General features: G+C 35.1%; 2 protein-coding genes and 1 long non-coding RNA gene across 3 annotated transcripts; all 3 read right to left on the reverse strand.

The window, feature by feature from the left end:
- Positions 1-28: 28 nt before the first annotated feature.
- On the reverse strand, positions 29-13115 carry tnnt2b (troponin T type 2b (cardiac)). The gene is made up of 13 exons (XM_067372639.1): positions 13103-13115; positions 11582-11632; positions 10904-10951; positions 10509-10535; positions 10341-10362; positions 7325-7385; positions 6668-6784; positions 5594-5671; positions 5405-5512; positions 5218-5330; positions 4989-5079; positions 4690-4730; positions 29-501 (listed from the first exon to the last, which is right to left on the reverse strand). The coding sequence occupies exons 1-13, from the start codon at positions 13113-13115 to the stop codon at positions 462-464; spliced, it is 810 nt and encodes a 269-aa protein (XP_067228740.1). The 3' UTR covers positions 29-461.
- Positions 13116-15728: 2613 nt separating this feature from the next.
- LOC137011279 (uncharacterized) lies at positions 15729-16433 on the reverse strand. Its single transcript, XR_010893462.1, has 3 exons — positions 16296-16433; positions 15877-16020; positions 15729-15772 (listed from the first exon to the last, which is right to left on the reverse strand). It is a non-coding gene; the product is annotated as an uncharacterized lncRNA (long non-coding RNA).
- A 4044-nt stretch (positions 16434-20477) lies between these two features.
- On the reverse strand, positions 20478-23843 carry tnni1b (troponin I type 1b (skeletal, slow)). Its single transcript, XM_067373539.1, has 6 exons — positions 23687-23843; positions 23292-23423; positions 22004-22093; positions 21055-21231; positions 20831-20950; positions 20478-20723 (listed from the first exon to the last, which is right to left on the reverse strand). Exons 1-5 carry the CDS (start codon positions 23693-23695, stop codon positions 20858-20860), a joined length of 501 nt encoding a protein of 166 aa, XP_067229640.1. The 5' UTR covers positions 23696-23843; the 3' UTR covers positions 20478-20723; positions 20831-20857.
- Between the last annotated feature and the right edge of the window lie 2054 nt (positions 23844-25897).

The raw sequence follows: 25897 nt of genomic DNA on the forward strand, positions 1-25897 counted from the left end.
CAAAATCACACTTTTATCCATGCAAAAAGAAAGCTATACACATCCTAAAGCATACGCAGATTTATATTCCTGATAATGTTTTATTAACCATTTATGGTCATGCTTTCAATGCTCTGAAATAAAGCTGAAAAGGTGGCATGCATTTTCTTTTCTTTCACATTATGTATATAATTCATTAATATTAAATTGACAAAAAGATAACATCATAAATGATAGTACATTATGGCACTTTGCATATAATTATCATTGAAAAGAGTCATAGCAAATATTAATATGACAAATGTGGTCTGTTATTTATTAGTCACTTAAAATCCAGCTTGGTTCATCATTCTATTCAGACTGTTGGTTTTAATATTTGTATCTCTTCAAAAAAAAAAAAAAAAAGATTGGGAGAATATTATATAATTATATTTAAATTATCAATGCAAATAATGTTGTTGGCGAGTCTCTGCGGAGCTGCATTATTTTCTTAGTCCTCTCTTAGTCCTGGATCCTTTGGTACTAATGGAAGAAAAAAACAACAAATGCATTATTTTCTTCATCATATCTGGTCTTTTGGGTCTTTAACAGTAAAATTCCCCTACATTTGCATTTTATTATTTGCTTTTAGCATTGTTTTTACATACAGACCTGTGACCTATTTGGGGTTAATAGAATAAAACTTAAAAAGATTTTTCAAATGCTTCAGCCCCAGTATTTTAGATCCACATACAATACAGTCCAAAAGTTTGGAACCACTAAGATTTTTAATGTTTTATAAAGAAGTTTCGTCTGCTCACCAAGGCTACATTTATTTAATTAAAAATACAGTAAAAACAGTAATATTGTGAAATATTATTACAATTTAAAAGAACTGTTTTCTATTTGAATATATTTCACAAAGTAATTTATTCCTGTGATCAAAGCTGAATTTTCAGCATCATTACTCCAGTCTTCAGTGTCACATGATCCTTCAGAAATCATTCTAATATGCTGATTTGCTGCTCAATAAACATTTAATGTGTACAATTGTACAAAATATTTGTGTACAATATTTTTTTCAGGATTATTTGATGAATAGAAAGTTCAAAAGAACAGTGTTTATCTGAAATCTAATCTTTTGTAACATTATAAATGTCTTTACTGCCACTTTTGATTGATTTAATGCATCCTTGCTGAATAAAAGTATTCATTTCTTTAATTTCTTTTCAAAAAAATAAAAATTCTTACTGACCCCAAACTTTTGAACGGTAGTGTATAATGCTACAGAAGCTTTGTATTTCAGATAAATGCTGTTCTTTTGAACTTTCTATTCATCAAGGAATCCTGAAAAAAAAAAGTACACAACTGTTTTCAACATTGAAAATAATCATAAATGTTTCTTGAGCAGCAGATCAGCATATTAGAATGATTTCTGAAGGATCATGTGACACTGAAGACTGGAGTAATGATGCTGAAAATTCAGCTTTGATCACAGGAATAAATTACTTTGTCAAATATATTCAAATAGTACACAGTTATTTAAAATTGTAATAATATTTCACAATATTACTGTTTTTTACTGTATTTTTAATTAAATAAATGTAGTCTTGGTGAGCAGATGAAACTTCTTTTAAAAACATTAAAAATCTTAGTGGTTCCAAACTTTTGGACTGTACTGTATATCTTTATTTTTAAGAATGTAGCATGACCTAATATATTCACCAGTACATTAGGTGTTAACAAAATCCATGTTTCTTTATTTATACCAGCATCAGATTAGTCTTATTTAGCAGCAGCTGTATATCTCTGGCAGTAGCGGGGTCAGACCGGAGCAAATCTCCCATTCTTCTAGCGCTTACAACAGGATCTCCCAGGAGCCCCGTGTCTGTCTGACCCCCTACTACAACTTCCCCATTAACCCTTGAACAGCTGCCGGATTTAACTCGTACTGCTCCCTGTGTGTCCTTGCTCGTGCCTATTGGGTAATTAAATGTGTTGGCGTGACACTGCGGATCCCCTCACGAAAGCACTTAGATGAAACATCTTGGAACAGAATTTGCAGTGTCATTAGTGGAGACTAGAGACACATAAACTTGCTGTTGTCTACAAAAATCCTTTGTTAGACACCTCGTATTCCCACAGTTGAGCCTGGTAGAACATCCCATCGGTATTACAGCTGAGCTCAGTTCAGTACCGGTCAGATTAGCCATAACAGCTCGGCAAGTCTGTGCAGATTTGCCATGAGTCAGGCAGGAGTCATGGGTTTGGCGTGAGATAAACACCTATCCGACACACACGAGAACTTGGGCTCAGTTAAGTCCGCTGAATGACGGGATGGACTGCTGGTTTCAGACACTGTGTTTGGAACAGCAGCTCTGTTGTTTGTTATTTTATGCTGATAGTCATCTATAATTAAACTACCTGACTCACACTCGCTTCAGTGTTGAGCAGCTGTCCACATGCTTGCTAAAAGTGACATATTTATACTACCACATGTATTTTAGTTTCAAAGCAGTCTGATATACTACAGTACAAAGAGTAAAACTGTGTATTAAATTCACATTTTTTGCATGTCATCAAATTGATTCAATAATATTAAATTATTAGTTACCTGATAAAACATTTTGTATATTTTTGTTATATTCTGCATAATAATATATTATATAACACATGGTAATGCAATGTTTTGGACACTAGCATGATGGTAATACCACAGTATTCTTTAAAGTACCTTACAGTGCCATTTAAATACCATATGATATATAAATATGATCATTCAGAGCAATTGTTTGTACCCGATTATGCTCCTGTTTATTACATTATTTTGTTGCATTAAGATTTATTCAGTAATATTAAATTATATTTTTTTACTTGAATTAAACAAGTTGTTTTAGATTAATATATATTTTTTAAGTTGCCTGACAAAACATTTTAATATTTTGCATAAAAACATAAAAACATGGTAATACCATGTTTTGGACACTAGCATGATGGCAAGTGCCTTTTGTGCAATTTAAATACCATATATGGTATAAAGTGGACAAAAAATAGTGTATATTTTGCATTTTATATATATATATATATATATATATATATATATATATATATATATATATATATATATATATATATAGAGAGAGAGAGAGAGAGAGAGAGAGAGAGAGAGAGAGAGAGAGAGAGAGAGAGAGAAGGTAATACTATATAATCTTGTTTCCTCCATGGAATAAAAAAATTAATAGGTAATTGCCATTTTTATCTCACAATTCTGACTTTTTAAAATGAAAAAGACAGAATTGTGGGTTATAAACTTGGAATTGCGAGAAATTAACTCAGAATTGAAAGATTTGCAATTTGTGAATAAAAAGTTGCGATTACTAAGCTCCCGTATAACAGCGTGTTTTTGGACAATAGCATGATGGTAATACCCCTATAATAACATGTTAGTCTTACAGTGCCATATTATATATAAATATGATCATTTAGCAAAAAGGCATATCAAAATACTAGGGTATTAACATCTGATCCTGTCACACATGGTACTTTTGTGTACGTTCGCATGCACTCAATGCAGAATCTGTCTGTTTTTTGCATTTCCTTTTGCATTGCTTTCGGATCACAGTCTGGTCAATGGTTGTGCTACAACAAACAGCAACTGTTATTTCACACAGAAAGTTCTGGAAACATGATGCTATGTTAGATTAGCCTAGTGGCATTACGCATCTTAGCTAGGTCTTTACCAAGGCATTTATTTGAAGACATTGAGGTCAATATGTTATTTTAGGACCATTGCTCATCACTATTCATATCTGAGCTGAAGGTAACATGTTTTCTTGTTCGACAGTTGGTCTGTGGAAGGCTTGACATGTTTTTGGGCAAGTTCATACAGCTGAATGTGACAGACTGACAAAAATTAACTAATTGTTTCACAGCAATCTAATTGAACATTCATTATAATGGAATGCTTGATTTAGTTAATTCATAAATTGCACCAAATGAGCTATTGCACATAAACTGTAAACTATTATTCATAATATTGGGGTCAGTAAGATTTTTGTAAAAGAAATGAATAGTTTTATTCATCAAGGATGCATTAAATTGATCAAAAGTGACAGGAATGTATATAATGTTACAAAAGATTTCTATTTCAAATAAAAGCTGTACTTTTGATCCTGCTGTTCATCAAAGAATCCTGGAAAAAATGCATGACGGTTTCAACAAAAATATCAAGCAGCACAACTGTTTTCAACACTGATAATAATCATAAATGTTTCTTGAGCAGCAAATCAGCATATTAGAATGATTTCTGAAGGATCATGTGACACTGAAGACTGGAGTAATGATGCTGAAAATTCAGCTTTGCATCGCATTAATAAATTACATTTTTAAATATATTCACATAGAAAACATTTATTTGAAATTGTAATAATATTTCACAATTTTTACTGCATTTTTGATCAAATAAATGCAGATTAGTGCGCATATGAGACTTTCAAAAAAAAATTTTTTTTAAATTTGTACTGACTCCAAACGTTCAAACTAGTCTTCTAACTTTAGGCCTAATTACAAAAATATGATTATTATTGTCTGATAGGGGCTATATTTAATAGGTCATGTGAACAACCTCACCAAAATAAAGTAGAAAATCTAAACTGGCCATTTTTGGTTCGTGGTGTGAATGTAGCTTTTGATAATGCACGGATAAATCAGCTCCATTTCACCGCCACTTACTTTTTCTGATGATCGCTGACTCGATTCCTGAGGACGGTGATCTATGAGACAGAAAATCACATGCATGAATCAATCTCGTGAATCATTGCCGTACAATTTTACATCATTCTCATGTCAATCAAATGATATCTCTGGGAACCGGCCCATATGATTGTTCTGCCAAGTCTGTGCTAGGTGTGACTGCATGTAATTGATAGTTGTATGACACACCATAAACGTCCTGTCCTAATGTTACTGTTTTCCACTTTAACATCCTCTTTTTGTTGAAGCTATAAAACAGCACTGTGTGGAAGCCTCACCTCGTATTTCTGGCACATGTATCTGTATTGCAGCTCAAACTTCTCTGCTTCAAGCTGGCGCATCCACTTCCAGAGTTCGTTTGCGGTTTCTCTGCATGAAAACCCACAAGAGAACATGACGAACCAGTCCATGAATGTGAAGCAACAGCCTTGGCTTCATGTCACAGTGCATGTTAAACATACTTCACTATATATCATGTTGGCGGAGGTTTTTGACGTGTTTTTTTACCTCAGCTTGTCCGCGCCGAGGTTTTCGATGTTCAGTTCCTTACGGCGTTCGCTCAGGATCGTTTTTTTCTTCTCTCTCTCGGTTTGCTTCTTAGGCCCACCCCTTTTGTCTGTCTGTCAATCAAAAACAAACAAGTAGTGAGCATTTGTGACACGTGCTGTGACCTTTGACCTCTGAGCGGCTTTACCCTTTGCATGTATCCGGTGTACTGAAAGCTTGCGAGAACCTTTTTCTTCTTAGCGTCATCGTCAGCCTTTCTCTTGGCCTCTTCCTCCTCTTTTCGTGCTTTTTCTTCCTGAAAGAAAAAGAAATGAATTACTATAAGCGACTGTTTCTTCCTATAGGATGGCCTTTATGTCCTCTTGAAGAAACTTACAGCTAGTTTGTTTTGCCGCTCTCTCTCTCGCTCCGTGCGGATCCGGACCTGCTCCGCTCGCTCTGACCTGCGGTTCTCCTGTTGGTCACAACACTTAATATTCAACAATGTTATTGATCTGATCTGACTGTTATGATGATGTTGTGTGAGAAATTAACAGAGCTGGACGATGATGACATCAGTGTTTTCTGCAGAACTGCTTATATGAAATGAACTCATTTAATTATTGATGATGTTTACAACAGAACTGGATCAACACTGAACTGACTTCAGCCGAACAACAGATGAAATGCATTAGTTTCCTTTTATTACAGTAGAGCTGCTTTGAAACAAGCGCTATATAAATAAAGGTGAATTGACTTGAATAAAGGTGACAACAGGTACATTTATCCCACTTTTGATGATGAACTAATTATTAGTTTGACTTCAAAAACAAAGAGAGAGAGATAGCGAGTATGTTTGAGACACTTGCACAACCATGCAGTCAAAAGTTTGTAATATTTTTTTAATTTAATTTAGTCTCTTCTGCTCACCAAGGCTGTATTTATCAAAACAGTAAAATTGTGAAATATTATTGCAATTTAAAATAACTGTTTTCTATTTGAATATATTTTAAAATGTAATTTATTCTTGTGATCAAAGCTGAATTTTCAGCATCATTACTCCAGTCTTCAGTGTCACATGATCCTTCAGAAATCATTCTAATATGATGATTTGCTGCTTTTTCTGATTATTATCAATCTTGAAAACAGTTGTGTATTTTTGATTGTTTTCTATAAGGAAGTTCATGGAATCGTGTCTTTATTTGAATGTATTCATTTATTTTGACGTTTTCTTTTTAGGTTGTAGTTGACAGTCTGGCTCTGTGGGACTAAAGTCACAGTCCGGCTGGAAAGAGCACAGAAATTTCCATACTGGTTGGGGCTGGTTTGTTGCTAGTCCAGCTGGTGGACCAGTGTATCCCGACTGTTTACCAACAAACCTAGCTGGTCAACTAGCATGTTTCTAGCATGTCATTTCAACATAAAGTTCACTTGTCTTATCATGGTTACAGTGGTAGGGTGTATATCTTACAATCCGTTGGGTGAGGCTGATTAACTCTTCTTCCTCTTTCTTTCTGCTCTCGAAGTGTGCTTCAATGAGAGTCTGTAGCTCCGTCAGATCTTTCTCCATACGTTTACGGTGAATATCCTGAGGATATATTTTTAAAAGTCATCACATTATAGTGGTAATATAAAGTGCAGTAAAAAATACATATGTGACACATGTTTTATGGCAGTGCAATGAAAATCTAAAGGTCACATAACATTGTTTACTTTAGTAAGTGAAAGTTCAGAGTGATTTATTGTTATGACAGTAAACGAATATTCATATTGCGAAAGAATTTGCTGTTTATAGCTGCTAACTAAGACAACTGTGCAAACAAAAGAACGCAATGAAGTAGACGTATACTTAAATTAATGGTGTAATATAATGCACAAAACATTTTAAAAAAATTACAATAAAATCAATTTAAATAAAATAAAATAAAATAAAATAAAATAAAATAAAATAAAATAAAATAAAATAAAATAAAATAAAATAAAATAAAATAAAATAAAATAAAATAAAATAAAATAAAATAAAATAAAATAAAATAAAATAAAATAAAATAAAATAAAATAAAATAATAAAATAAAATAAAATAAAATAAAATAAAATAAAATAATAAAATAAAATAAATGTACTCACATCAAAATCAACTTTCTCTCCATCAGGAATTTTGGGAGGCACCAAAGCTGGCACAAAGGGTCTTAAAAATCAACAACAATGCATTAGATTTTTCTTGTAAAATGGTCATATATTTGGGAATATTTGGTTATATTACAGTTATGTATCAAACTGAGTAGGAAACAACATGCACAAAAAGGAAAATACTAATCTATCACTCAGGAACACAGGAAATTGCTAAAGATGCAAAACTAAGGACCGCATGCAGAAGAATTAATACACCACACATAAAGCCACAAACTAACAAGGGACAAATTAAACTTAGGGCTATACACAGTGTTGTGAATTTTTTTATTTTTTTGCATGTTTGTCATACTGTTTCAGTTCATCAAACAAATTTAAATATTAATCAAAGATAACGCAAGCTGTTGCAACATGCTGTTTTTAAATGAACGTTTTTATTATGAAGGGAAGACAAAATCCAAACCCACATGGCCCTGTGTGAAAAACTGCTTGCCCCCTAAACTTAATAACTGGTTGGACCACCCTTAGCAGCAACAACTGCAATCAAGCATTTGTGATAACTTGCAATGAATCTGTTACATCGCTGTGGAGGATTTCTGGCCCACTCATTTTTGCAGAATTGTTGTAATTCAGCCACATTGGAGGGTTTTCAAGCATGAACCGCCTTTTTAAGGTCAATAGGATTGAGGTCAGGGCTTTGACTAGGCCACTCCAAAGTCTTCATTTTGTTTTTCTTCAGTCATTCAGAGGTGGATTTGCTGGTGTGTTTTGGATCATTGTCCTGCTGCAGAACCCAAGTTCACTTCAGCTTGAGGTCACGAACAGATGGCCGGACATTGTCCTTCAGGATTTTTTGGTAGACAGCAGAATTCATGGTTCCATTTAATCATGAAGCAGCAAAATATCCCCAGACCATCACACTACCACCACCATATTTTACTGTTGGTATGATGTTCTTTTTCTGAAATGCTGTGTTACTTTTACACCAGACCTAATAATAATAATAATAATTCCTTACATTTATATAGCGCTTTTCTGGACACTCAAAGCACTTTACATATTGAAGGGGGAATCTCCTCAACCACCACCAATGTGTAGCATCCACCCGGATGATGCGACGGCAGCCATATTGCGCCAGAACGCCCACCACACACCAGCTTATTGATGGAGAGGAGACAGAGTAATGAAGCCAGTCAGTGTATGGGGATGATTAGGAGACCATGATGATGGACAGAGGCCAATGGGCGAATTGGGCCAGGATGCCGGGGTTACACCCCTACTCTTTTCGAAGGACATCCTGGGATTTTTTAACGACCACAGAGAGTCAGGACCTCAATTTAACGTCTCATCCGAAGGACGGTGCTTTTTGACAATATAGTGTCCCCATCACTATACTGGGGCGTTAGGACCCACACAGACCACAGGGTGAGCACCCCCTGCTGGCCTCACTAACACCTTATCCAGCAGCAACCTAGTTTTCCCAGGAGGTCTCCCATCCAGGTAATAACCAGGCTCAGCCCTGCTTAGCTTCAGTGGGCAATCAGTCTTGGGCTACAGGGTGATATGGCTGCTGGTTCTAGCCATATCATCATAAGAATCTAATGGGATTCTTACACACACTTTCAAAAAAGTTCAACTTTTGTCTCATCAGTCCACAGAGTATTTTCCCAAAAGTCTTGGGGATCATCAAGTTGTTTTCTGGCAAAACTGAGACGAGCCTTTATGTTCTTTTTGCTCAGCAGCGGTTTTCGTCTTGGAACTCTGCCATGCAGGCCATTTTTGCCCAGTCTCTTTCTTATGGCGGAGTCATGAACACTGACCTTAACTGAGTCAAGTGAGGCCTGCAGTTCTTTGGATGTTGTTGTGGGGTCTTTTGTGACCTCTTGGATGAGTTGTTGCTGCGCTCTTGGAGTAATTTTGGATTTGGATCTCAATTACTTTCTCATTTGTTCCTGAATTTCTTTGGATATCAACATGATGTGTAGCCTTTGAGGATCTTTTGGTCTACTTCACTTGGTCTACTTCACTTTGTCAGGCAGGTCCTATTTAAGTGATTTCTTGATTGCGAACAGGTGTGGCAATAATCAGGCCTGGGTGTGGCTAGAGAAACTGAACTCAGGTGTGATAAACCACAGTTAAGTTATGAGACAAGCACTTTTTCACACAGGGCCATGTGGGTTTGGATTTTGTTTTCCCTTTATAATAAAAACCTTCATTTAAAAACTGCATGTTGTGTTTACTTATGTTATTTTTGATTCATATTTAAATGTGTTTGATGATCTGAAACATTAAAGTGTGACAAACATGCAAAAAAAAAAAAAAAAAAAATCAGGAAGGGGGCAAGCACTTTTCCACACCACTGTATATATATATATATATATATATATATATATATATATATAGTTATATGGGACAAACAAAGGCAACTAAACTACAAACAGGTGCAAATCATAGATAACTTAGGAGACAGATAAGTGGGAACAAAAGAAACAGGAACAGAACACAGCGAAACTGTGTCACAAACTAAGGGACTGTTTACACGACTTCATTTTTAACTAAAAAAAAGAAAACATTTTATGTGTTATGTTCATTCATTTACACAAGAATGCATTTTGGGGGCCTGAAAATGCAAACTTTTGAAAATGGAATTCAAAGTGCACATTTTTGTCTCTTTGTAAACTACAAAAACACAAATTTCTGAAAAGGTGACGTTACGCGCACATGTATTACGTGTTCAGTCTATAGGCTCGTAGTGTTTCTTTACAAGGGACATCGCCAACTACTGGCCTGGCAGCAGAATACAGCGTTTTTAGCCGTTTTCGCGGATCCGTGTGAACGGGGATCATTTTGACAACATTGTCATCTGTACACGATAAAAGCAAAAGAAACATTTTCAGTTTTTAGTACCTTGTTGTCGTGTAAACATACCCTAAAAGTCCATGAAAACAGAACATAAACCTGACATTATATATCCTTCTATTTTCTATTATTTATATTTGAAAATTCTACTCACTTATGCTTTGGTTTTGTTTCTTCTTTACCGGCAGGAGTGAAAGGGAAAAATACAGATGTATGAAAACAATTGCATACCAGCAATGCTGATGATTTAGTTCAAAGATTATCTGGGCTCAGTTTCAAGTGTAAAACCAGTTTTGAATGAGTCTGATGTTATCATGTTCACCTTCTTCACCAGGTTCCTCAGCAGCATCTAAATAAGAAAAGACAGACATGTCATCTATGACAGCAATGTTAAAATCCACAGAGACACAGAGAAAGCCTGAAGACATGTCCCTTATCACAAATGGGAATCTTCACTAAAAGGTATTTTGTGTAAGCCTTTTCAAGAAAATCTGGGTGGTCAACTTTGTATTCAGAGTATTTCAGGTTAAGACAGTCTGGAAGTGAAACTTCTTACATATGATGGATGTAGTCCATTAAGCTGATAATAGCTGACATTGTTCGAAACCTCATCCCAAATGTGTCACGCTTCGTTTAATCAGAGACTTTGTGAAAGTAATTATTGGGTGTTGTTTATTGTATTAGAATCACTTGCTGAATAATCCGGTATTTCCTTACCTGCATGATGTGGATTGAGTGTTCGCTTCCCACCGGCCTCTACAAGCCCTAATAATGAACAGATAAACAGAAGGATTTATCCAAAAACATTTTATGACAGTCTTGAAGTCTTTTGTGTCTTTCTTTTGAATCATTATATGTGATTTATGTACATTACTTATAATTATTAACTTTAAATAATTATAATTATAGTACTGAAAAAAATACTTTTCACTCAGAAATTGTTCATAAATTTCACAAATAATTACAAAGAAATGTCAAGTAACACATTGAATTAAAAAGTGTTTTCTTGTAAAATGTATTCCAATAATCTTTGTTTTTGAAAAACAGTGAGTCTATAAGTAACAGTTGTTTATAATGATAAATATTTATGTTGACAAGCATTATCTATTTTTTAAAGCACACAAATGACACTAACAGTGATTTTCACTTCATGATCAAAAGAAATAACTAAATTATATTTTGCATGCCTTGCCTTGTGGTGTAAAAATTAAGCCTTATTTTCATTCTTTTACATAACTGACTATGCAAAACATAATTTATCAAGTTTATTTTAGGATATGTTCTTGACACAATTCATGAGATTCACCCGACAACATCATCTGTTTATTTATTCTGGCAAACCTCATTCATTATTAGGTGTAGTTTTAGCAGCAGCATTAGCACAAGCGGCACTACCTTCCTCCTGCTCCTCTACCTCCTCAAGCACCTCCTCATTCAGCACCTCCTCTGTGCAAAGCAGATGCAGACAGCATTATGAGAAAATAATCATGCATATGGTTGCAATTGAGCAATGCATGCATGTAAAATGCACACACTCACTCTAAGCAAGGACAGATCATGTTATTTTTTTAAAGATCTATTATGCTTTCTTTAGTGTGTAATGTTGCTGCTTGTGCATGAAAAAGCTCTGCAAAGCACAAAGTCCCTCCAGCGAGAGTTATTCTCTATATCAGTGTCACTGTTACTGAACTTCCTGTAACGCCTTCATTGTAGTCTTGAGTTTTCTTCTGGCAACGTACACGAATTCCCGCCCAAGGCACAAGCAAAATAAATGAGGCGAGGCTTGGTTGAATTAGTAGTGTGTTGTCGCTATGTCCGAGAGACGCAGTTTTTTCCACCCCGGTTTTAGCGCGGTAATGGTAAGAAGGTGACATTTACAAAACACGCTTGAACGACAAAACAGAACACACTGATCCAGTTGACCAATCAAAGCTCATTGTGCTTTTCAGAAGGAGTGGCTTCATAGAGACTGGAACTAAACAGAGCGTTACCAGAGTCCCTTTAAGATAAGTCATTTCACTTGGTGGCCATCTTTAAAACACCTCTCAGGCATGCATGTGCAGCTCCTATCTCTTTGAATGGGGAAACATCAAATTCTCCAAAGCTGTTCAATTAAATTTCAAATTTGAAATCACCAATGAAATCTGACAACAGTTGTCTCATAAAGTTTGTTTCTAAAAGCTCAAATCATGTGCATCTCTATAGGAAGCGTGCATCTGAATGTTTCTATACAGACTACAGCTTCTAATGCAGCTTTCAAACATTCAAGTGTTGCCGTTTGAAAAGATGAGAAATTTTCAACTTCTGCCACGAGCATTGGAACCCACAATTCAGTTCGGCAATGGGTGACGTCAACCATTCAAAGTAAATGGGAAGCATTAATGCCAACGCCCGTGTGAATGCAGCATAACGGCCGCTGCGGTGACACAATGACTTTAGCAATCTGTGATTGGCTCTTATTTAGAAGGCAGGACTTATTCAACCATATTGCGCATTACACTTTCTCCCATTCATAATAATACGAGTGCACCGGCAGATAAAGTCTTTATAGCGTTACTGACAGACTGGGAAGAGAGGAGCTGCAACAATGGAGAAAATGTGGAAAAAAATCAAGATTTTGTAAAATGGCATAAAAGTTCCTATTAAAATCACTCCAAAAAATGAGATTTTGTCATATTAAGCTTGCTACTGTGGGCAGTTTTGTCACCAAAGTACCTATAGCAATAATCTCATTGAACTATTTAAATGCGTACAAGCCATTTCAGGTCAGAGGAAGGAAATTGTGATCCATTTAAACAATGAAGGATTAGACTTGTGAATGATGTCACTCAGTGTCATTACATAATGTAGTTTGGGAAAACTGTCCTGATTCTCCACCCTCTGACTGATCCGGTCACACATGAACACTCCCTTCACCGACTTCTCTCATATCAACTTCTGCTGCCAAAGAACATGATATCCATCCGCCCTTATTCTCCTGTTCTTTACTGGATGTAGGGCAGGTTCAAACAAAATACAGAACAAAATGCAGCTGGCACTTTTCATGAATACGGTTCGAAACGGACCTAAAACTCTTAAAATGTTGTTTTTCTGTTTTCAACAATTGATCAGTGAAGAGGTGCTTAACAAATTTTTAAATTAAAAGGGTTGAGTTAAATATATGTTTTATATATTTATTTAACACATTTAATATGAGGTTTGACATTTGCACTATTTTAGGATGAGTTCTGATTTTTTAAAACTCATTTTCAATGAGCAATAATTGCAATTATTACTATGTCAGAAAAGATAATATGTTTCCGAGTAACAGTTGGATATTTGTATTAAATATAATGGCCAATCAGTAGCTAGTTTGGGACCAAATGTTCCTTTAATTAATGATAAACTTATGCATTTTTACAAATTAAAATAATTTAAATAGAAATACATATGATGAAAATGTTAATATGAAACTACTCCTAACATTACATATGTATTTTTAATAACTTTGATTATTGACATTATTTGTCTATTCAGAATCACTGTATATGGTTGAGATATTTGCAATAAATGTATTTCAAACTAGTTAATTTGCAGTACTATATGTAACATCTAGTAGGGTTTGTCTTGCTAATGCACCAAAAAAAGACATATATACACCAAAAAGTGTCCTTTTGGAAATTGCCAGATAAATTCTTCTCCCTGAGCCCTTATTTGTTTCCTCAGGTCTATTTTCAGTGGGCTAAACACAAATTCCTGTCAAAAGAAGGGAAGGTTTGTTTTGTTTGCTAATCTCTTTGTTCAGTGCAAGCTCGTTCACGGTGAATCTCACCTAATTCTCTCTCTGCCACTGCTCAATAAAGTTAACATTTAACTCAGGTATCAGGGTAAAAGCCCAGGAGCCGATGTGCAAACCGGATCATCTACACAGAGGTAATCTGATTCTCATTTGGGCCGCCAAGAGAGGGACAGACTGAGATTGCCATTGTGCTCCAAACAACAGTCCCTCTCAACAGCCTCGAACACATGAACTTTTCTTTGCTTGAGAACTCCAACTGGAATGTTTTAACTGAAGTAACTCCGTGAAGGTTTTAAGATAATGCGGAAACACTTTCTCTTCTTTTTAGTCATTATGAATGATCAGAACTATAATTGTTAAGTGCATCTAAAAAATGTTGTTTATATCAACCTGCATTTACTCTGGGTCATGCAAGGACAGATCATGTTTCATAAAAGATCACTACAATGCATTTATTTTATCCCACAATAGCATAGATTTAATTTAACCATAATTATTGGTGTCCAGGAAAGTAATCAGTAAATTTGCCCTAATCTATGTGAAAAGATATGAAATAAAAATGCTTTGGTAAATCATACTAATGACACAAAAAATTCACAAAAAGTCAAAAGAATGACAAAAGTCAGAATTATGAGGAAAAAGTTAAAAAGTCAATAATTACATAAAAACGACTTTTTTTGTCCAAATGATTTTATAATGTAAAAATAATTCATTTATCTCATCAGGTGGAAATGGGTTTGCATAAAAGGTGAAATATTCTACACGAAAAGCTGTTTATTTAAACATATATATTTTTTTAAATCTCATAATTTTATAATTATGACATAATTGTCACATCTTTTTACCCCCGTGAAACTAGCTATTTCAATATGTTAGGAAACATCTAAATTTACATTACTTAAGTCAATAATATTACTTATTAATAGGGTTGGGAATTGAAAATCGATTCCAGTTCTGGAACTGGATACTTGTTATGAAATAAAAATTTTGAGTCCGCTTATTGATTTCTGAATGCGCATTTTAATGTGGTTTTTAAACCATTCAAGCACATGAAGATGCGAAAGAGAACTCAGTTCGGCACTAGAGCGCCGTGCAAATGCACAGAAAGCCGCCTCTCATACAGTGCACGATAACTGAATTGAGTTCTCTTTCGCATTTTTTGCACTTAAACGGACAAATACACACAAAATATCATTGTAAGCACAGTCGGTTATGTCTTAAATAAACTTAAACAGTTCAGAAAGAAAACGCATGTGTAGCAATGTATTGAATCCGTGCATTCGATCTTAAAGTCACAGCAGCCTAAAAAGAGAATCACTCACTGATCTTGACTGAACAACTTTTGTAACTTTAATAAGGATTAATCTATATTTTATTTATAAAAAGAAAACTATGCAGTTATTTTAAATTTGATTTCAATTTTTTTTACTTTGCTCAGTTGTATTTATTTTGCTTTTGCAAATTTTACTTGGGGGAATTTCACATAAAGTGAATGTTAAGCTTCATGGACACCACTGTGAGGTTAAGACAGTTTAACAGTCTTGGATCAAGGTAGATTTATCATTCACAGAAGAGGAAAACAAATTCAAACTTACCCTCTTGCTCCCTGGATGGAAACAAACCACACGGGCATGTTATTTTAACTTTTGCAATCACTATAAATGTGTCAGTGATTGAACGAGAGTCTATGCAATAATTCTCAGCTTACATCATACACAATGTATATCTATCAAAATCCTCTTTAATGAAACACAAAGACACTTACTCATGCTCAACGTCCTCTCTGTATGACATGCTTAGGTTTAGATCTGTTTTATGTACAGATTACAGAAGAATTTGTCAGTTTTTACAGTCATTATTGTAGTCTGACAACATGAAAACGTTCACTATATCATGCAGATATTCATCTTACCTCTCTTTATGTTGGTCGGGATGATGTTACTCACAAGTTTGTTAACGAAGGCTGTTTGCTCTTGAAGCTGAACCCCAATGATATATAAATTGTCCAAAGATCACATGACTTCATATGTGATGTTTTGTCTTCAAAGAGGGTGGGCTGAATGCACATATATATGCACCTATGAACACATATAGTACATGCACAAAACACTGGACACATTCTCTGCGGATGTGCATTGTGTCTATTAATAGATCGGCTGACAACTGTGTTCTCATATGATGATCATTGAGTTCTGCTTTGGAGTGATACATTTATACATAACAATAAAAAACATTGACTTAAAGTACATTTAGGCGGTATGATATTTGCATATTAGTAAATTAATTGTTTATACTTACAAATGCATAGTGTGGCAGTACTATGATACTTACTGATACACTGAAATTCATGCACCACCATGGTCTTTCACATCTGTCAAGAGTCGAATTTGTCTAAGTCATTGTAAAAATGTAATTTTAGCTGAATTCTGCTGTAGGCAGAGCCCGCACACGCTCAGGCTGATGTCTGAAGTTGAATTGACCTGTGGCTCATTTCCTGTGCCGTTTGAAGGGTCATGGGATGTTAACCCCGCAGGTGAGAAAATTAACGACAGTCTTTTCATTCAGTGAGTAACTATGTGACACGTGTGATCTGCTGTCTTCACCCGCTGCTGGAGAATCTCTGCACTTTATCACTATGCCAGATCTTTTATTAGTTTTAGAACAGTCAGAAGCTGTTTAGTCCAATTACTTGACATGTACTGTATGTCGCCAGACTTCTGAAAACGTATTATTTTTCTTTATTCTAATAAGATATGGTTGTCAGTCAGTTCAATAAAACCGTGTCAGCTTGATACAAAATACCCCACAGATCATTTATTATAGCTTGTCAAATTTGCGACTAGCATGTGCCGTCATGTTCATCTTTTGTGTTGAATTGACCCTCGTTTGTGAAGCAGCGTAAAATGACGGCATGACAACAACACTCTACTACAACAACTCTTCCTCTTCTCTAAAGCAGCCCAACATGGCCCCGCCCCCTTTGTTGCGTGTTCTCAGGGGCGGGGTTTATGTAAATTTTCAGGTTTGTGATGTCACCAACCCAGGAAGAAGCTCACAGCCATTTGTTGTAGTCCTTAAAAAGAGATTTCTGTAAAAGAAAATATCTCCCTTTGCATTGAACTTTGAGCGTCGTAACTTTGCAGATGTTGTTTATGATCAAAGAGCAACATTACACACTAACTAAAGTTAAAAAAGTGAAATCATAATCAACCACCCCTTTAAAATTTTGTGTTAAACATTTCAGTTAATACAATGAAGGTGATTAATTTATCAACAGAAACTCAAAATGTTATGTCATCTGAACCACATTAATTATCTAAGTTGATTTGACAAAAGAAAAAATGTTGTGATGGAGAACAACAATAAAGCAGATGATGGAAAGCAGATGATAGAGAATTCCAGGTACGTGTAGATCAACACCAGAACAATCTTAACCAACGAGGACAGACAAAGAATGTGTAGCTATGTTCTGACTGACAGGGTCCTTATGTAGTGTTCACTGCTGCTCCCTATTCCCAGATATCCATTTAAGCCTACTTCGCTTGACAAAATGCATTCGTTCGGAAAACCCTGCAATGTCATCAAATGTAGAGGAAACAACAGTAACACATATACAGAAGTTTGAGGTATGATGGCATAATATACTTACATTTACTTAAAAAAGAATTGTTGGTTTAACTTAAAAAAGTTAGTTACCTGGTTGCCTTAAAATTTTGAGTTCATTGAAATTAAAAATTTGAGTTAATACAATGATAGCAATTGGTTTATTCAAAAGAAACTCAAAATATTATGTTATCTGAACTACATTAAAGGTGAGGATGTTTTCGTCGACTGAGAAACCAAAGACTGTTAGTGAGTTTTTGAAATGAGCGCATGCGTAAGAACAACCCCCCCTCCTTTCGAGGGAATGCCTCCCAAAACTCGTGCACGAGTGCTGGAACACGAGTGTTTACCACCGGCATTCTCTGTATCGTGTTAGTGGATTCATTATGTCGGACTCACTGCAGGTAACTCATAATCTGCAGTTGTTACTCCTGTCTCCTGATAAAAACATCGCATGCGGCGCCTGTGGAGTGTGGAAAGTTACTGGAGCGCACACATCTCTCACAAGGAACGTCATGGCAGTGATTGACAAGCCAGAGGGCCAATCGTTTACGCGATGATCACACAAACAATTTGCTGATGTTTTTAAGGCCCTACCTCTTGCACAGATGATGTATATTGATATTATTCCTTTCAGTGCACCTAATAAATAGTCTTTTATCAGTTAAAGACAGTTTCAAGTAATATTGCAAAAATGTATAAAACAAAACATCCTCTATAGCACCTTTAATTATCTATGTTGATTTGACAAAAGAAAAAATGTAACAACAAATCATGAAAAAAAAATTTTTACACATTATAATCATGTGTGTATAATACATGCAAGTGCAATTCTATAAATATTAAATCGTTATTAATTCAATTCATATAAATTGTCATATTTGAAAGTTCTAAACTGGGTGACAAATGTCTGTTGAGATGTTTATCAGGAAAATAAACCTAATTTAGTTATATTATTATGTGTATTTATCTTATTTAACCATAATAATGAGATTAGCATACTGTAACTGTCACATCTCGAGCACTTTATACCCGCAAACAACAGTGTACCACACCTATAAAACACTGAAGCCTCAATATTTTTTGCCATTGCATTTTTATTTTATTCAAAGTGCCACCTCTTCTGAAGCATTTGTAACAATGATCCCTTTTGTAGTGCCATTAAAACCGAACATGTACGCTCTTCTCACTTAAGACGGTGGAATAGGCCTAACCTGTACACTTAGTTCCCAGCGCTCTTACGGGCGAATGGATGAATATGGTATAGGTATAAAAGTTATGCATTTTATAAACTATCTGCGATATAATAAATGTTTATTATTCAGTGTTTTTTTATAAAAAAAAATGATATAACAAAAAATAAATCAATGCAATCTCATCCTTATAAAATTATTCACATACAATATAAAAATTAGATAGCATTGCTACTCTTAAGAATTATTGGTAAGGAAAATATCTTCCTGTCCTCACTTGCTCTTTCAAAAAGAAACATTCAGGTTATTTATAACAAATCAGGTTATTTGCTAAGTCGCTTGATAAAAGAAAGATGAATGAAGAGACTCGTACAAACTCTGCACGATGAATGCAGAACATTACTGGGATGGAAACACTATTCAGACGGTTAATCCTGCACTAGAGTAAAACCTCATTATGTTACAGTCAATACAAGGGTAATGTGAGGGACATAAAGGCAGATCTTTCATAGTTTTGAGGTGAGTCATGTGACCAGGGATGGGCGAATGTCACAATAATGCATTTCATCTCCTGTGAAAGTGATAGTCGGTCATTTAGGAGTGAAATGTTTCACCTTTTGACACTGTGGCCTTGTGTGCACATCATATTTTAGTGAACAGTGTTTGGCCTTTCAGCTGCTTTTGTTTTCTTACCATCTTGACCTTTTAGAGAACTGGTTGGATATGAGTTTGGACATGCTTTGGATAAATGGCTTTAGCCTTCCTTCTCATGCACTTCTTTAATCTTTTAAAATTTAAAGTATGATGGAATTATTTAGAATCCGTATAAAGAACACAATCAGATATTTATTTTTCAATATTATATCAAAAATAAAGTTCTTGATGTTTCAGCAGTTTTAATGTTCTATATGTAACTGGTAAGCCCTCTAGTGGCTGGTAAGGATATGACCATCAGTTTCTTGCTGGCCTGTTGGTCAGGCAGCAGCCTTAATATTTCCCTTAGACTGATATTTCCTCATACCCATGATATGATCACCTAGAAAAGACAATTTATGAAAGAAAAAAATACAGGTCAAAACATGATTTTTTTTCCTAAAAATAGAGCTGAAATACTAGAACTACCCTGTTGAAAAAAACAGCACATGCTGGTAAGGTAGGTTTTGAAGCTGGTATGCTGGTTTTAGCTGGTTTATGCTGATCAAGTGCTGGTCCTGGATCAGCATAGGACCAGCATGGACCAGCTCAAATCAGCATACCGGCTTCAAAACCTACCTTACCAGCATGTGCTGTTTTTTTCAACAGTCCCAATACAAACTGGACGTCTGGTCACCCTATAAACATACAAGATCAAATGAGATTCTAAAATATGTCGCCACCACTTTGCCTCAACGAAACGTGACTTGAAAACACCTGACATCATGAACACAAATTCCCAACTCGTAAATAAGAACTTCCCATCAACTCTTGACTGGTAAAGTGAGAAAAAAGTCCCTTTGGCCTTATCATTCACATACTTTTCCCTATTATAGTCAAACCATACTTTTATGATTACTCACTGCATAACTATAGAGTTTCATCAGGGCAGGAAACCGGATTTCCGGGTTATTTTATTAGTCAATTTCCCAAAAACACTATCAGATTTTGTCCTTACTAAACATTTGACTGTAATGGAGGATATACTGTACAAACATTCACATGAAATGATGACAAATCATGATAAGTATCTGGAGATTACACAGTTTATTTACAGTACAATGTTTATGACACGTTTCACATCGCAGGGCTTTTAATTTAACACTTATTGAACACACTGACAAATCATTTTGTATTTGACAAGTATGAATGCATTCCTATATCTTAGTTTATTTCATATGGGTTCGAAGCTTTTGAAGCACATTATCAAATCGAGGGACGTATTTTTAATCAGCGTTGTCATCTCTGTACTTCATCCCACCCTGATTTCCTGTGAAAAGATAAACAAAAAAGTAATTCTGATAAGTTCTGCAACAACACAAATACACAAAATGTGTAATAGGAATCTACATTTTGACTTCATCATGTTGTACATACTTGCATGTTTACAGATGTTGATTGTGATCACTGCGCTGCATCAAACATTTTCTTCCTTCCTTCCATTCCAGACATGGCCTCCACATTTTTCCTCCAGTCACTGACCTCCACTGTCTTTTCCTACAAAGAGACACACAAACGCATCACAGTATTGTGTTAAAATAAAGGTCAGAGTAACGCTAAACTCTTTTCATTTCAGCCCACGGCATGGACCCACAGCTCACCTTCTCTGTGTCCTCCTTCTTGACGGATTTGAGGTTTGCTCTCAGATCCATGGACACCTTGTGTTTGGAGCCCAGCAGAGAGCGCAGGATGGCGTCAGCTGAGACTCGGACTCTTCTCAGGGGGGGTCGCTTAAATTTGCCCCTCAGGTCCAGGACTTTGATGTTCAGATCTTTGATCTGCAACAGGTTTGTTTACAAGTTTCAGCATTCACACGTTTCTATTGAGCAAGTTTCTGTACAAGACTAATATAATGTTCTTACATAATGATGCATTCTTAAGCCGCAGATTGCGCAAAAATTCAGATACTAATTGGACACAGAAAAAAAAGGGTTTAAAATTGTACCTTTAGGGGTACAACAGCTTGTCGCTGGGGCAGTACCTTTAAAGGGACATTTTTGTACCTTTTTTTCTACACAGTAAAATCTCCAGAGTTAAATCAACTCTGCTCAGAGTACATTTGGTCCCTCTCTAAATAGTGTTAAAGTAACCCTGAAACAGAGTTAAAGTTAATGAGATAATTAAGCAATTAATAATTCTTGTGTTTCTTTTCTTTAGTGATTCTGCTTGTTAACAGCAGGTGTTCATCACTAATGCACAATCATCACTTAATTAATTGCTTAATTATCCCATTAACTTTAACTTTGCTTCAGTGTTATTTTAACACTATTTAGAGAGGGACCATATGTACTCTGAGCGGAGTTGATTTAACTCTGGAGATTTTGCTGTGTACTAATATCAGAAGTCCAGGTTCAGAAAGTAAAAGTCCTCCTCAGTATTTTGTTCCAGTCACCTGGATTTGCTAATTAGCAATGATGGTTGACTGTTTATTGAAGATACCTGATGCTTGTTGTGTCATGTCTGGTTAGGGGACTTTTAATTTTCCTAGCATTGATTGTTGACTGAGTTACTGTTGCTTATACACAGTAAAAGGCTGAACGGTTACTTTACTTCTCTTGTGTTGTGAAGCACTTTAGCCTCGATGTCATAGCGCTCCTCGTCCACCACATCAATTTTAGCATGCAGTTCCCGACACAGCTCCTGATAGAGAGAACAAATAGTTTTAACAGGACTGCCACTGATTTTGCTGGTTTTGAAAGTAAATCTTATAGAAGTAATATGGCAGTACCATGATTCGGTGTTTGTTTCACATGGTAATATAATGGTAATATATATATATATATATATAGTGTACAGTCCAAAAGTTTGGAACCACTAAGATTTTTAATGTTTTTAAAAGAAGTTTCGTCTCCTCACCAAGGCTACATTTATTTAATTAAAAATACAGTAAAAAACAGTAATGTTGTGAAATATTATTACAATTTAAAATAACTGTGTACTATTTAAATATATTTGACAAAGTAATTTATTCCTGTGATCAAAGCTGAATTTTCAGCATCATTACTCCAGTCTTCAGTGTCACATGATCCTTCAGAAATCATTCTAATATGCTGATTTGCTGCTCAATAAACATTTATGATTATTTTCAATGTTGAAAACAGTTGTGTACTTTTTTTTCAGGATTCCTTGATGAATAGAAAGTGCAAAAGAACAGCATTTATCTGAAATACAAAGCTTCTGTAGCATTATACACTACCATTCAAAAGTTTGGGGTCAGTAAGAATTTTTATTTGTATGTTTTTGAAAAGAAATTAAAGAAATGAATACTTTTATTCAGCAGGGATGCATTAAATCAATCAAAAGTGGCAGTAAAAACATTTATAATGTTACGAAAGATTAGATTTCAGATAAACACTGTTCTTTTGAACTTTCTATTCATCAAATAATCCTGAAAAAAAATATTGTACACAAATATTTTGTACAATTGTACACATTAAATGTTTCTTGAGCAGCAGATCAGCATATTATAATGATTTCTGAAGGATCATGTGACACTGAAGACTGGAGTAATGATGCTGAAAATTCAGCTTTGATCACAGGAATAAATTACTTTGTGAAATATATTTAAATAGAAAACAGTTCTTTTAAATTGTAATAATATTTCACAATATTACTGTTTTTACTGTATTTTTAATTAAATAAATTTGGTGAGCAGACGAAACTTCTTAGTAGTTCTTAGTGGTTCCAAACTTTTGGACTATAGTGTACAGTATGCTATTGTTTAATTATGATATTTATATATCATGATGCTTACTGGGAATTCTATAGTATTCAAGAACATATTTTTTGGTATTTTTCTATATTAATACCAGTAGAGATTTGTGAGTTGTGGTCATACCTGAAGCTCAGCGAAAGACATCCCAGTAGTCTGTATCTGAGGAGCTTTCTCCGCCAGATATCTCTCCTTCTCTGCCTCTTTATCGACCAGCTCTTGCTCTAAGTCATCCTTTGCTTTAGCTACCATAAGACTCTGACAAACGCATAGACATGTACTTTAAAATGTAATAAATGCTAGGAGAAAATCAAGAGTTTGAATGCATTTCCTTAATTTGTGGTGCAAAAAGAGTATCGCTCTTTTGTTTATGTTTAGCAACGACCCAAAAACACCCCAAAATGTGGCATTTTGCACAGGCAAACTCTAGTTACATTTTTACATAAATATTGCATATAGCTGGAACTACAATTTATGAAGCTACAACAATTGCAGAAAATTATTTTGCAATGCAACTGTACCTTTAGCATCAGCTTGCGAGATGCAGAGATCTTGGACTTTTTCTGTCAAATTTGAAATGAGCATTGGTTATATATATATAGCACTCATTATATATGTTCACTGCATATTAAAATATTATAATAAATAATTAAGTTATTGTTACAGTAGATTAGTTTGCTGGTACATTAGTTAGATAATGTATTGAAAAAGTGGTATTCAAAGATGGTTTTTCACTCACTCTTACCTCTTGTCTGCAAAGGAATAAAAACACACAATTAGATAAAAAAACATCATAATTCTTGTTAATAAGAAAGCTTTTATTATAAAACATCATACAGTGATGTCCAAAAGCCTAAGAAAATGAAAAGAAAATGCTTTTTTTTAATTGCAAATTATATAATAACCATAATAATTTGAGTGAAAAGTATTTGATATGTCCCTCTGACAGCATTACATGATCAAAACCTGTTTATTCAGCGTGAGAATAATGAAGCAAGAAAAACTGCATCAGTGTTACTAATTTACCTCTTTAATAGTGTGACCTAGAATCTTTAAATATGCCTTCTTGATTTTATATTATAAGATTTTCAGTCTGTTCTCAGACTTTTGGACTGTATTGTATTCACACCCTGCTATAATCAGCCTTCATTAATATCGAGGCTTTGAGTTAAGACAACACAGCCAGTAAACCCAAGAATAGAGCACATTTGTCGAGGGTGCCGTAAGACGTCTAAGATGATGAACAACAGAAAGCAGAGACACAATATACTCACTCGGGCATCTTTACAATGGAGATTCAACCTAGGAGATAAAAATAAAGGCATTTGTTTTCAAAGGACAGGACTATTGGGAGGCTCTTCAAGGGGCTCGAGTATCAGATTCAGACGTGATAATCAGATCATGGCATTCGTGCCATTATACCTCTATTCACTCCAGCAACAGGAATCTCACGTATTTGACTCTTGAACTCATTGCCGTTATGATATATATCATTTCTCAAGCGTCTACGTCCTGCTTTTTAAAATGAATGAACTGACGCTAATTGATTTATTGTGAAATTGTACATTGGCGTCTGTTCTGCATCTGTTAACCACTTCAAAGTCCTGACAGTGGCTGCACACACAGATGAAGTGGACCCCTAGGAAAAAAGGTGTTGGCAGACGCCTATCATGGTGTGGTTATATTGGCATGGTAACTATGCCACACAGATAACAATCCCAGCTTTCTCCAGCTCATATCCACTTGCAATGCACCATAAATAGACTCGCATCAGTGCTTCAGAGGCTTTAACCCGGCCCAAGTTTCCGCTCATTGATGTTCTCATTGTCGTCAAACTGGTCTAGTGCACTTAAAAACACAAAGACGTTAAATGTTGCAATAAAAGGAAAGAACATGTCTGGATTTGGAATTGGATTTATTTTGCCAAACGCCAAAGGTGGTTTCCAAAGTAATGTTTTAATGATCTTTTGATTTGACTTTTGAAATTAAATTAAAGTTTTATGCATCTCAATATTGGAAAGCCAAAAGTAACCACATTTCTCCAAGCCACACATCGGATTGATTTTTAATTAAATGATCTGAGACATGGAAAGATTATAAATCATTAACCATTATAAACACATTTGTAGGTAAATTATGAAAAGAAAGTTTCCCATGCAAGAGTCATTTTTGTAACCATCACCACAGACATTGACGATGATCAATATGGGATTTAATTTAAACCTTTTCAATTAGTGATAGTAATCTTGACTACTTGGTTACATGTTTAAGGGCCTAAGACATTGAGAATGACACAAAAGTTGATTTTCAAGGTTTATTCTTCTTAGAAAGATTATATTAAAACTAACATTTCTTAACATGGAAGCAAACTGAATTAACTTACCTTGCAGTTCAGATGGGCAGAGAAATGTTCTTCAAAGTGATGCTCTAGAACAATGCCTCTCTTTTTTAAGACACCCTCTTATTGTTCATCCTCGGCCTGTTACTGGATGATATTATTAGCACGCACACAGCTTTTATCCAGCACTTGTGGTGCGCTGTTGTTGATAGGCCGTATGCGCGCTTATCAGCCCGTCAGACAGCTGTGGTTCCTCACCATGCTTCGGGCCTGTCTTACAACCTAATTTAGCTTGCTAAAAAGCAGTCTCATTAAAAGAAATTTCCATCTTTTTCATGTTTCCACAGTAAGATCTCGACTGTTTCTCCTGGACTGTATTGTGAGAGCAAATGCA

This window comes from Chanodichthys erythropterus, chromosome 21, assembly GCF_024489055.1.
Source record: "Chanodichthys erythropterus isolate Z2021 chromosome 21, ASM2448905v1, whole genome shotgun sequence".
NCBI lineage: Eukaryota > Metazoa > Chordata > Actinopteri > Cypriniformes > Xenocyprididae > Chanodichthys > Chanodichthys erythropterus.

Bases quoted from the DNA above. Each gene is read 5' to 3' on its own strand.
- tnni1b (XM_067373539.1), bottom strand. The intron at 21,232-22,003 runs GTAAAGTAACCG...AACCTGTTGCAG, and splicing joins TGCTTCACAACACAAGAGAA to ATCAAAGATCTGAACATCAA. The intron at 20,951-21,054 runs GTGAGCTGTGGG...GTCTCTTTGTAG, and splicing joins AGAAGGAGGACACAGAGAAG to GAAAAGACAGTGGAGGTCAG.
- tnnt2b (XM_067372639.1), bottom strand. The intron at 10,952-11,581 runs GTAGTGCCGCTT...GTTCATTATTAG, and splicing joins GGTAGAGGAGCAGGAGGAAG to GGCTTGTAGAGGCCGGTGGG. The intron at 5,331-5,404 runs GTAAAGCCGCTC...TTTGATTGACAG, and splicing joins ACACCGGATACATGCAAAGG to ACAGACAAAAGGGGTGGGCC.